Below are 12,280 nucleotides of genomic sequence, written 5' to 3'. Positions count from 1 at the left end.
TTATATAGCGCCTTTCAAGACCAGCCAATCAAGTACTTTTTTGAAGCGTAGTCACTGTTGCAATGTAGGAAATGCGACAGCCAATTTGCGCACAGCAAGCTCCCACAAACAGCAATGTGATAATGACCAGATAATCTGTTTAAGTGACGTTGGTTGAAGGATAAATATTGGCCAGGACACCGGGGATAACTCCCCCTGCTCTTCTTCGAAATAGTGCCATGGGATCTTTTATGTCCACCTGAGAGAGCAGACGGGGCCTCAGTTTAATTCCTCATCTGAAAGACGGCACCTCCGACAGTGCAGCACTCCCTCAGCACTGCACTAGAGAGTCAGCCTAGATTTTTGTGCTCAAGTCCCTGGAGTGGGACTTAAACCCACAACCTTCTGACCCAGAGGCGAGGGTGCTACCCACTGAGACACAGCTGGCACAAAATGTTACAGCACCCCAGATGGGACACGAACCAACAATCCCTGGCTAAAGGCAAATAAAGTCACAATAACACACAGTACAGTTCCAGCAAGGATTCATCCAGTCAGTGCTCCCAGTGTCATGAGGCCATGTAATTCAATGTGACATGGTTTGATGAGGCTATCATTAAAAACCTTTCATCACCAGCATTTCCTCACATACAAACAGCAGCTAGTTAGCAGCATCAGAGAAAACCAAGACCCATGTGCACTGAGGAGGCTTCTGGGCTGTACAAAGGTGGACGCGCCAGAGAAAAAAAATGGATGGCGCAAAGGCCACCATGCTGGAGAGATGGGGGAGGTGGAATTCTTATTTTAATGAAAACCGGAGAATAATTGAATCTTTCTCATTTAAATCTCATTCTCGGAAATTGCACATTTCAAAGTTACATGTTCCTGTAATTCCCTAAGCAGGTTTCTGAGAAACTCGGACATTTTCCAATTCTCCGTTAAAAGGAATTTCCCCTAAGGTAAGGTGCGTGTGAGGGTGGGGTGGGTGGGGGTGGGAGTAGTGATGTCCTAATGTAATTTTGTGCTTGATTAAATAGCTGCAGTGGTCCCAGAATGGCTGGAGATCAGATAATGAAGTCTGCCTCAGTCACATTCAAAATGGCATTGCTTGCAAATAATGTGGGTGGGTGAGGGGAGGGAGAACAAGAGAAATCTTTTTTTTTGACGGCAGCAGATCTGTTTTGGGGACCAGTGTACCTGATGTGCTGCTGTTTACACGCAGCGAAAGTCAGGCTTGCAGCCAGAAACTCTTGCTGACACTGCAAGCATTAAAGCAGAGCATTTCAGGTACAAAGCACATCTGGATCACTCCAGGAACCCATTAACACTGCAGAAAAATCCATCAGAGTCCGTCATTAGGAGCCCCACTCCAATAGGCAGGGGGCAGAGTATTTGGAAATATGGGAAGGATGATCGACTGAAATGTGGAATATTTAGTTATCGCTAGCACAATGAATCTCACAGTCACAGTGTTCTGATAAAGCAAAATGTTTAGCTTTCTTTCTGTATCGGACGTCACTGTGCGTTTCCAGTGTGAATTGTACTGGTTTATACCGAGCAGCACAAAAAGCACACTCCCTGTGCACTTAACTACAGCCTTCAGTTCACCAATTTTCTTCCTTACAGGGAGAGTATAAGGACAATAAGCAGCAAGGTAGCTGTTTTGGTCTCCTTATCTGAGGAAGGATATATTTGCCTTAGAGATGATGCTATGAAGGTTCACCAGATTGATTCCTGCGATGAGAGGGTTTCCTATGAGGAGAGATTGAGTACATTGGGCCGATACTCTCTGGAGTTTAGAAGAATGAGAGGTGATCTCATTGAAACATATAACATTCTGAGGGGGATTGACAGGGTCGGTGCTGAGAAGTTGTTTCCCCTGGCTGGAGAGTCTAGTACTAGGGGGGCACAGTCTCAGGATAAGGGGTCGGTCATTTAAGACTGAGATGAGGAGGAATTTCTTCGCTCAGAGGGTTGTGAATCTTTGGAATTCTCTACCCCAGAGGGCTGTGGATGCTGAGTCGTTGAGTATATTCAAGACAGAGATCGATAGATTTTTGGACTCTAGGGGAATCAAGGGATATGGAGATTGGGCGGGAAAGTGGAGTTGAGGTCGCAGATCAGCCATGATCTTATTGAATGGCGGAGCAGGCTCGAGTGGCCGTATGGCCGACTCCTCCTAATTCTTATGTTCTTATGTTCCTCTGCTCGCTCTGTGTGAGTGACACAGTAAGTAAGGCACGTTTCTTCTGCTCGTTATTTCTGATCTCATTCAGGACAGCAGTTGGGGGGGCGGGGACTACAGTTGGCCTCAGTACCCTTAGATTGGGAGGGGTGCGGTAAAAGTCGGCCAAGGTTCCTACTCCTGATCGCTACCCAACTGGAAAGTGTGCATGTGTCGGATGAAGCTTGGCTGTCAGCTCCACCCTCCCCACCCAAGGTCTATTAGCCACTCACTGTCAAGGATCAGGTTCACCCTTCAGGGTGAGCGTGTCCAGTGCCTGCTGAACCGCACCTCAGAAGAGACTCAATGCCACCGGAGCATGGGCAGGAAGGCGAGGATATTGGTCGGGAAAATAATGTCAAATTCAGTGGCTCCTACACACTGGCAGCCCTCACATTGCAAGTAGACTTGTACTGGCCATGCCCAGTCTGAGCTTGGGATGTACATTGTACTGTGCCAGGCACATGCCCATGACCATGAGATCCTAACAGCCTGTAGACAGTCAGAGAATCATCTGCTTTAACTTGTTATTTTTTAAAAGCTTGTCCACCTCTTAATTGATGCTGGAAAGTGCACCGGGAACTGGTTTTAACACTTGTCATTTTACTGTCGTTTTAGGATTTTTCATAGCCCAATGCTTCAGTGTGAGACTAAACGGAACATCAACTATGTGCCTTGAGAGTTAATGTTCCCCAATTCTCGGCAGAAGTTATTATTATACCTCTAATTCAGTAGGACCACACTCAGTGCGGATTGAGATCCGACTGTAACGATGGATCTGATGGGATGTCCCTGTGCTCTTAACTTCACAAATACTTAAAACAACTTTCATTTGCTCCCAAATTATTTCTAAAACCTTTCCCCATTTCTCCTGGTTCCACGCCATTGCCTAAAACTACACCTGCCCTGGGAATGCCTGATGAAGCAGTGATCTTGTATCTCAACTGCGCTGATCCTGACCTTGCTGTATTAGGCTGGGCAGTATAAGAAGTTTTATTCTGTTTTAATCCTTTACCCTGTATCTAACCCATCATGTATTAGTTCGGGGAGTTCTCGATGAGGCAGTGCAGAGGAAGCTTTACCCTGCATCTAACCCATCATGTATTAGTTCGGGGAGTGCTCGATGGGGCAGTGCAGAGGAAGCTTTACCCTGTATCTAACCCATCATGTATTAGTTCAGGGAGTGCTCGATGGGGCAGTGCAGAGGAAGCTTTACCCTGTATCTAACCCATCATGTATTAGTTCGGGGAGTGCTCGATGGGGCAGTGCAGAGGAAGCTTTACCCTGTATCTAACCCATCATGTATTAGTTCAGGGAGTGCTTGATGGGGCAGTGCAGAGGAAGCTTTACCCTGTATCTAACCCATCATGTATTAGTTCGGGGAGTGCTCGATGGGGCAGTGCAGAGGAAGCTTTACCCTGTATCTAACCCATCATGTATTAGTTCAGGGAGTGCTCGATGGGGCAGTGCAGAGGAAGCTTTACCCTGTATCTAACCCATCATGTATTAGTTCGGGGAGTGCTCGATGGGGCAGTGCAGAGGAAGCTTTACCCTGTATCTAACCCATCATGTATTAGTTCAGGGAGTGCTTGATGGGGCAGTGCAGAGGAAGCTTTACCCTGTATCTAACCCATCATGTATTAGTTCGGGGAGTGCTCGATGGGGCAGTGCAGAGGAAGCTTTACCCTGTATCTAACCCATCATGTATTAGTTCGGGGAGTGCTCGATTGGGCAGTGCAGAGGAAGCTTTACATAGACATAGAAGATAGGAGCAGGAGTAGGCCATTCGGCCCCTCGAGCCTGCTCCGCCATTAAATGAGATCATGGCTGATCATCCAAATTCAGTACCCTGTCCCTGCTTTCTCCCCATATCCCTTGATCCCTTTAGCCTTAAGAAATATATCTAACCCTGTATCTAACCATTGTGCACCAGTTCTGGGAGTGCTTAAGGGATAATGCAGTGGGAGCTTTACTTTGCATCTAACGCGTGACGGAATTGATTGCTTGTCTGCAGTCAGCTGCGCTCCTCTAAAGTATTGGGGGTCAGGGGCGGGGGGGCTAGTTCTTGACTTTGTGCAATTTACACGATCATGCAAAGTCCGAAACTACCCCGAATATGGTCTCTGAGCTGGATTCACGCAAGTTTCTCTGGTTAAAGGCACGTAGTCTGGAAACGATACGTCCTCACAAACCAGTTCTGGGATGAACTGAAAACGAGAAATTTCAGATCTCAGCAACGTTAGCTTCGACAAGTTCAGCTTTTCAGTAACAGCGTTACTTGTTCTTTTCTTCGCACTGTACAATTAATAGGTTGTTTATAGAGTGACAGAACACATGAGCTGGCCATTGATTGAACTTACTGGATTTTTAAAGATAAAAAAATGTCCTTTAACAGCTAGGAAGCCAAGTCTTGATCAATATGGTTCAGATAGATACTGCCTTAGGAACATTAACAATCCAAATGGAGACTTTTTCCACTTGTTAATACAGAATAATGCCCCTAAACTAAAAGAATATCATATATGATTGATAATATTGTGAGCCAGGAATGGACTAAAAGTGGCAGATGGAATTCACTGTCAGTAACTGCGAGGTGCTGAGTTTTGGTAACGAAAATAACAGCCGTACTATACTGTGAATGGAAGTAGGCTCGGTGCTGTGGAAGAGCAGAGGGATTTGGGGGACAAGTTCATGGGACATTAAAACGCAACACCTCGGGTAGATGAAACGGTTAAAAAAAAGCTGACAGAAGTGCAAGTTTTATCACAAGAGGTATGGAGTATAAAATATAAAGCCTTGATAAGTTAGAGTACTGTGTGCAAGAACAGCACCTCATCTTCCGATTAGGCACTCTGCAGCCTTCCGGACTCAATATCGAGTTCAACAATTTCAGATCATAACCTCGGCCCGTATTTCATTTTTTCTTGTAATTTTTCCACTCCTTTCCGCCCCCCCCCCTTTCCTTTTGTTTCGCTCTCACACCTGGCAGCTATCCCTTGCCCTGCCAGTACACTTTACACCCAATCTCAGCCTATTACCATCTCGTCTAGCTTCTAACGCCTTTTATTGTCTCTTTTTTACTTCTTTTGTTTCTTTTATTCTTTTGTCCGATCGCAGCCCTGCCTCCGATCTATCTTTTCTTTCCAGTTTTGAAGAAGGGTTCGACCCGAAACGTCAACTCAAATTTCTGTCCACGGATGTTGCCTGACCTGCTGAGTTTTTCCAGCATTTTCTGTTGTTATTTCGGATTTCCAACATCCGCAGTATTTTGCTATCGTACTGTGTGCAGGGTTGGGCTCCACACTGTAGGAAGAACACTGAGGCTTCAGAGAAGGTGCAACCGATTCACTAGAATGGTATGAGGAACTACAAATTCAACTTGAAAACCTAGTTCTTTTTTGTTAGAACAAGGTAGATTGTGGGGTGATATGATAGAAGTGTTTAAAATGATGTAAGGACAGGACATGGTTGATAGAAGCAGACAGTTCCCAGTAGTTGTGGGGTCAAGAATGAGGGGCCATAGCTGCAAGATTAAATGGAAGAGATTGAGAACAGAGGGTAGGAGAAACATCTTTACACAGTGAGGCTGCGGAATTCACTTCCAGGGTTAATGGTTGAGGCAGACAAATTGCGTCAACCTTTGAGATTATATTAATTAGGTAGATGAAGCAAAAGGGTGATTAGAACTAGTTGCTCCCACAGAGGGTAAATGCCAACACAGACTGGCCTTTTCTGTGTCGTAACGCCTATGTATTTATCTGTAGTAATAGACTGTGGGCTGTCAGATGGTAATCCGTCTTCAATTACCTTGAGGATTTTAGCCCTCAGTGTCTGATGTGATGCTTTGCTCCAGCTTAAAGGATAGGAAGTGTTCCCAGCAACTGCAGAGCTTACGTTATAAATAAGATAAAGGTACACAGGGCATCAATCTCATCTGGGAGTTCAGAGTTTCACGTGTCAGATCCTGGAATCTGTTATCTGTGTTCTGTTCATTTAGCAAGGTAGTGCACTGGGAAGATACGTGCCTTCAGCTGCCAAGCTCTTAAGCTTTGGAATTTCCTCCTTCAACCTGTCCGCCTCTCTACCTCTCTTTCCTCCTTTAAGACGCTTCTTAAAGCCATCTGCCCTAATATCTCCTAAAGTGGCTCGGTGTCAGATTTTGATTGATAACGGTCCTGTGAGGCGCCTTGGGACATTTTACTACCTTAAAGGTGCTATATAAATACAAGTTGTTGTTGTTATGGTTTTGTTCCCTATCTCTGCTGATCTGTCAGTGTAAGAGGTTCTGATGCTTTCTTGGTTCTCTTTACGGATTTGCCGCTCTGTTGTGTGTCTTTAATTATTTTTTTCCCTTTATATTTTGTCTGTTTTTCCTGCTTATTTGCCTGTATGTCTTTAATCCTATTAAAGTTGGGTGAAGTACTAACAGTTGGCTTGTCCCCAATTTGAGTGCCAAGAGTTGTATAAGAATTGAATAGGAGAGAAAGGGCACATGTCCTCCTTGGGCTTTCTCAGTATCTTTTCAACCAGTTGCCTCTTACCTGGGACTGAGCGTTGATGTTTGCTCCATAGTCGACCAACTCCTTCACCACCTGTTCCTGACCAGCTAGAGCTGCAATGTGCAGGGCTGTGTTCCCTTTCTGTAAGGCAACAGTTCCACAAACAATTACTCATCTAGTAGACAAAGAACTATACCAACCAAAAAGATGTCTTTTGGAAGCCAGAAATGGAGATCAATTCTCCAGTGGCCTTGTGGATAAGACAGCACCTGGTGCGGTACTGGAAGGTCCCAGCTTCGATTTCCTAGTCTGTGCCCAAGTTAGCTGGTCTTGACCAGGGCAGCAATTGGAGTGCTCCAACTGGTCTCAGCTCAACATGGACTAGAGAGAGGGAAACAAAATCAGCCCGAGGTTTCCGCTCCTGATTATTGTCTAGTCTGTTCCACTGCAAAGTGCATGTATGTGGAGGTCAGGTCAAGCCCAACAGGCTTGAGTTGGGCTTTGATGTCCCTTGGGTTGGGCTTTGAAGTTCCTTGGGCTGGGCTTTGATGTCCTTTGGGTTGGGCTTTGATGTCCCTTGGGCTGGGCTTTGATGTCCCTTGGGTTGGGCTTTGATGTCCCTTGGGCTGGGCTTTGATGTCCCTTGGATTGGGCTTTGATGTCCCTTGGGTTGGGCTTTGATGTCCCTTGGATTGGGCTTTGATGTCCCTTGGGCTGGGCTTTGATGTCCCTTGGATTGGGCTTTGATGTCCCTTGGGTTGGGCTTTGATGTCCCTTGGATTGGGCTTTGATGTCCCTTGGATTGGGCTTTGATGTCCCTTGGGTTGGGCTTTGATGTCCCTTGGGCTGGGCTTTGATGTCCCTTGGGCTGGGCTTTGATGTCCCTTGGGTTGGGCTTTGATGTCTCTTGGGTTGGGCTTTGATGTCCCTTGGATTGGGCTTTGATGTCCCTTGGGTTGGGCTTTGATGTCCCTTGGGTTGGGCTTTGATGTCCCTTGGGCTGGGCTTTGATGTCCCTTGGATTGGGCTTTGATGTCCCTTGGGTTGGGCTTTGATGTCCCTTGGGCTGGGCTTTGATTCCCTTGGGCTGGGCTTTGATGTCCCTTGGATTGGGCTTTGATGTCCCTTGGATTGGGCTTTGATGTCCCTTGGGTTGGGCTTTGATGTCCCTTGGATTGGGCTTTGATGTCCCTTGGGTTGGGCTTTGATGTCCCTTGGGCTGGGCTTTGATGTCCCTTGGGCTGGGCTTTGATGTCCCTTGGGTTGGGCTTTGATGTCCCTTGGGTTGGGCTTTGATGTCCCTTGGGTTGGGCTTTGATGTCCCTTGGGTTGGGCTTTGATGTCCCTTGGGCTGGGCTTTGATTCCCTTGGGCTGGGCTTTGATGTCCCTTGGATTGGGCTTTGATGTCCCTTGGATTGGGCTTTGATGTCCCTTGGGTTGGGCTTTGATGTCCCTTGGATTGGGCTTTGATGTCCCTTGGGTTGGGCTTTGATGTCCCTTGGGCTGGGCTTTGATGTCCCTTGGGCTGGGCTTTGATGTCCCTTGGATTGGGCTTTGATGTCCCTTGGGTTGTGCTTTGATGTCCCTTGGGTTGGGCTTTGATGTCCCTTGGATTGGGCTTTGATGTCCCTTGGATTGGGCTTTGATGTCCCTTGGATTGGGCTTTGATGTCCCTTGGGTTGGGCTTTGATGTCCCTTGGATTGGGCTTTGATGTCCCTTGGATTGGGCTTTGATGTCCCTTGGATTGGGCTTTGATGTCCCTTGGATTGGGCTTTGATGTCCCTTGGATTGGGCTTTGATGTCCCTTGGATTGGGCTTTGATGTCTCTTGGGCTGGGCTTTGATGTCTCTTGGGCTGGGCTTTGATGTCCCTTGGATTGGGCTTTGATGTCCCTTGGATTGGGCTTTGATGTCCCTTGGATTGGGCTTTGATGTCCCTTGGATTGGGCTTTGATGTCCCTTGGGTTGGGCTTTGATGTCTCTTGGGCTGGGCTTTGATGTCCCTTGGATTGGGCTTTGATGTCCCTTGGATTGGGCTTTGATGTCCCTTGAGTTCAGCTTTGACGTCCCCCACTATTGCACAGACACGATGGGCCAAATGGCCTCTTTCGGTGCCGTAAATTTCTATGATTCTATGATAGATATTTTGGACCCTAAGGGAACCAAGGGATAACGGGGTCAGGCAGGAAAGTGGAGTTGAGCTCGAAGATCAGCCATGATCTTACTGAATGGCAGAGAAGGCTTGAAGGGCCGTATGGCCGACTCCTGCTCCGATTTCTTATGTTCTTATGTAATCTGGCAACTGTCAATGCCTTCACGAGATGAGAAAAATTGCAAGAAAATAAAATACAAGTATGCTAAAGGTAATAATTCTTCAATTTAGTGTTTGATCCTAAAAGGGACCCCCGTGTCTCTTAGATTGTACGGTGCCTGATGTCTTGTGGCAGTTTTACTTCATTACACTGCACGTATCATAATATCGCTGCTCAGCGTATCTGTAGTAGTTTCAGTTGATTGTGCTTTATAGTCTACTAGCCGGAGTGCCCGGCGGTGCCGAGGCTTTTTCGAGGGCATGTTGTTGTTGGAAGAGAGAGAGCGACTGGGGGGGAAGAGAGAGAGCGACTGGGGGGGAAGGGAGCGAGCGACTGGGGGGGAAGAGAGAGAGCGACTGGGGGGGAAGAGAGAGAGCGACTGGGGGGGAAGAGAGAGAGCGAGTGGGGGGGGGAAGAGAGAGAGCAACTGGGGGGAAGAGAGAGAGAGCGACTGGGGGAAGAGAGAGAGAGCGACTGGGGGGAAGAGAGAGAGAGCAACTGGGGGGAAGAGAGAGAGAGCGACTGGGGGGGAAGAGAGAGAGCGACTGGGGGGGGAAGAGAGAGAGCGACTGGGGGGGAAGAGAGAGAGCGACTGGGGGGGGAAGAGAGAGAGCGACTGGGGGGGGAAGAGAGAGAGCGACTGGGGGGGGAAGAGAGAGAGCGACTGGGGGGAAGAGAGAGAGAGCGACTGGGGGGGAAGAGAGAGAGCGAGTGGGGGGGAAGAGAGAGAGCGACTGGGGGGGAAGAGAGAGAGCGACTGGGGGGGGAAGAGAGAGAGCGACTGGGGGGGAAGAGAGAGAGCGACTGGGGGGGAAGAGAGAGAGCGACTGGGGGGGAAGAGAGAGAGCGACTGGGGGGAAGAGAGAGAGAGCGACTGGGGGGAAGAGAGAGAGAGCGACTGGGGGGAAGAGAGAGAGAGCGACTGGGGGGGAAGAGAGAGAGAGCGACTGGGGGGGAAGAGAGAGAGAGCGACTGGGGGGGAAGAGAGAGAGCGACTGGGGGGGAAGAGAGAGAGCGACTGGGGGGGAAGAGAGTGAGCGACTGGGGGGGAAGAGAGAGAGCGACTGGGGGGGAAGAGAGAGAGCGACTGGGGGGGAAGAGAGAGAGCGACTGGGGGGGAAGAGAGAGAGCGACTCGGGGGGATGAGAGATAGTGTCACTGTCCTAGTCACACCATAGTAGTCACAAGCACTATATACGTTGCAGTGATGACACTGCATGATACACAATGCAGCAGCAACTGCATTGTAAATGTTGCAGTTGTGTCATTGCACTACACACAATGAAGTAGTGTCGCTACCGCACTGTAAATCCTGCAGTCGTGAGACTGAACATAACATGCTGCAATCACAACACTGCACAAAACACCTTGCAGGAATGACAGTCAATTACATTTGTTGCAGTTGTGTTAATGCACACACAGTTCAATACACAATACACACAGCAGTCATGTCACTGCATTACATGTACATTGCTCTCTCTCTGCTGGCCCTCTCTTTCTCTGTCTCTGTCGGTCCTTTTTACGTAATACCGTTTCCACTCAGTGCTGCACGTACAGTTTGCTCCCACGCCGTTATTTCTCACCTTTGTCGCGGTCTCCAGAATGATGCCATTGTGCAGCAGCTCTGACACCACCTTGACATGCCCTTCCTTGGAGGCCAGGTGGAGGCCGTTAAGCCCATTCTGCGAATTATCAAAGCACAAAGGCAAGTTTAGAATTTCTGAGGAAACTGCAAACTTTAGAACAATTGGGAACACAGAGGGGAAAAAACCCAGGCCAATCTCAATGAAGACACTGGAAGGAAACTTCCCGCTGGTGAAAAGAACGCGGTGACCCGAGAGTCAAAGCTGGCCGCTGGTGGATACCATCTCTGCAGGAAACTCTCACGGCCGAACAATGCTGCATTTTCATTTTTTTCCCTCTGTCTCATGGCAGCTGTCGATCATTCTGCCATCGCCATTTACACCTCCTCCAGACCCATCTTTTGTTTCTTAACTTGGCCCATTACCATCTCCTTTTGCCTCACACCATCATCCCTTTTGTCTCTTAATCTCTCCCGCCTTCCACCCTATCACAGACCTTCCCTCTTGTTCTTTCCTCCCCTCCCCCCTTTCCCTGCCCCTACACTTGCTTAAAAACCTGTTCCATCTCCAACTTTTCCAGTTCTGATGAAGGGTCATCGACCTGAAACGTTGGGCTGGGTTTTACTTACCGAGACGAGTTGGAGGCGGGTCTGCTGCCTTCCGGGTTCTAGTCCTATCCCCAGCGACGTCTGATGAACAGACGCTATTTTGCCCTGATTGGCCTTCTTAAGCCCTGCCCTACGGACTTGCCGGCCAATTAAGGGAAAGCGTGAGTTGATGACGCTTCATCTGCCGGTTTTCTTAAAGGCACATGCACCACACTTGTTTGACAGATGGTTTGACAGTGTTTGACAGCATTGAGGTGCCGTCAAACACTGACAATCACTGTATAATGAGAGGGAGGAACTGAATGAAATCAGTGTTTGTAGGGAAATGGTGTTAAGGAAATTGATGGGATTGAAAGCCGATAAATCCCCAGGGCCTAATAATCTACATCCTAGGGTACTTAAGGAAGTGGCCCTAGAAATAGTAGATGCATTACTGGTCATCTTCCAAAATTCTATAGACTCTGGAACAGTTCCCATGGATTGGAGGGTAGCTAATGTTAACCCACTATTCAAAAAAAGTGGTAGAGAGAAAACGGGGAATTATAGACCGGTAAGCCTGACATCGGTAGTGGGGAAAATGCTAGAGTCCATTATAAAAGATGTAATAGCAGAGCACTTGGAAAACAGTGACAGGATCGGACAAAGTCAACATGGATTTACAAAAGGTAAATCGTGCTTGACTAATCTACTGGAATTTTTTGAGGATGCAACTGGTAAAATAGATAAGGGAGAACCAGTGGATGTGGTATATTTGGACTTTCAGAAGGCTTTCGATAAGGTCCCGCATAAGAGATTAGCGTGTAAAGTTAAAGCACATGGGATTGGGGGCAAGGTACTGACTTGGATAGAGAACTGGCTGGCAGACAGGAAGCAAAGAGTTGGAATAAACGGCTCTTTTTCCGAGTGGCAGGCAGTGACTAGTGGGGTACCGCAGGGATCGGTGCTAGGACCCCAGCTATTCACAATATATATTAATGATCTAGACGAGGGAACTAGATGTAATATCTCCAAGTTTGCAGACGACACAAAGCTGGGTGGGCGTGTGTGCTGTGAGGAGGATGCCGAGAAACTCCA

The 12,280-nt window shown here is 47.9% G+C and overlaps 1 protein-coding gene across 9 annotated transcripts in view; it reads right to left on the bottom strand.

Moving 5' to 3' along the window:
• Positions 1-12,280, bottom strand: part of LOC147098019 (ankyrin-1-like) — a 378,257-nt gene that overhangs the window by 202,437 nt on the left and 163,540 nt on the right. For all 9 annotated transcript variants that reach the window (XM_085971217.1, XM_085971219.1, XM_085971218.1 and 6 more), the window contains exons 3-4: positions 10,599-10,697; positions 6,745-6,843 (exon numbers count right to left, since the gene is read on the bottom strand). In XM_085971217.1, the coding sequence (XP_085827343.1) occupies positions 6,745-6,843; positions 10,599-10,697 (198 nt within the window). The remainder of the gene's footprint in view (positions 1-6,744; positions 6,844-10,598; positions 10,698-12,280) is intronic.

This window comes from Somniosus microcephalus, chromosome 30 (genome assembly GCF_052327205.1).
Source record: "Somniosus microcephalus isolate GS21.2 chromosome 30, FLI_Smic_1.0, whole genome shotgun sequence".
Taxonomy (NCBI): Eukaryota; Metazoa; Chordata; class Chondrichthyes; order Squaliformes; family Somniosidae; genus Somniosus; species Somniosus microcephalus.
This window is presented reverse-complemented; position numbering and strand designations above follow the sequence as displayed.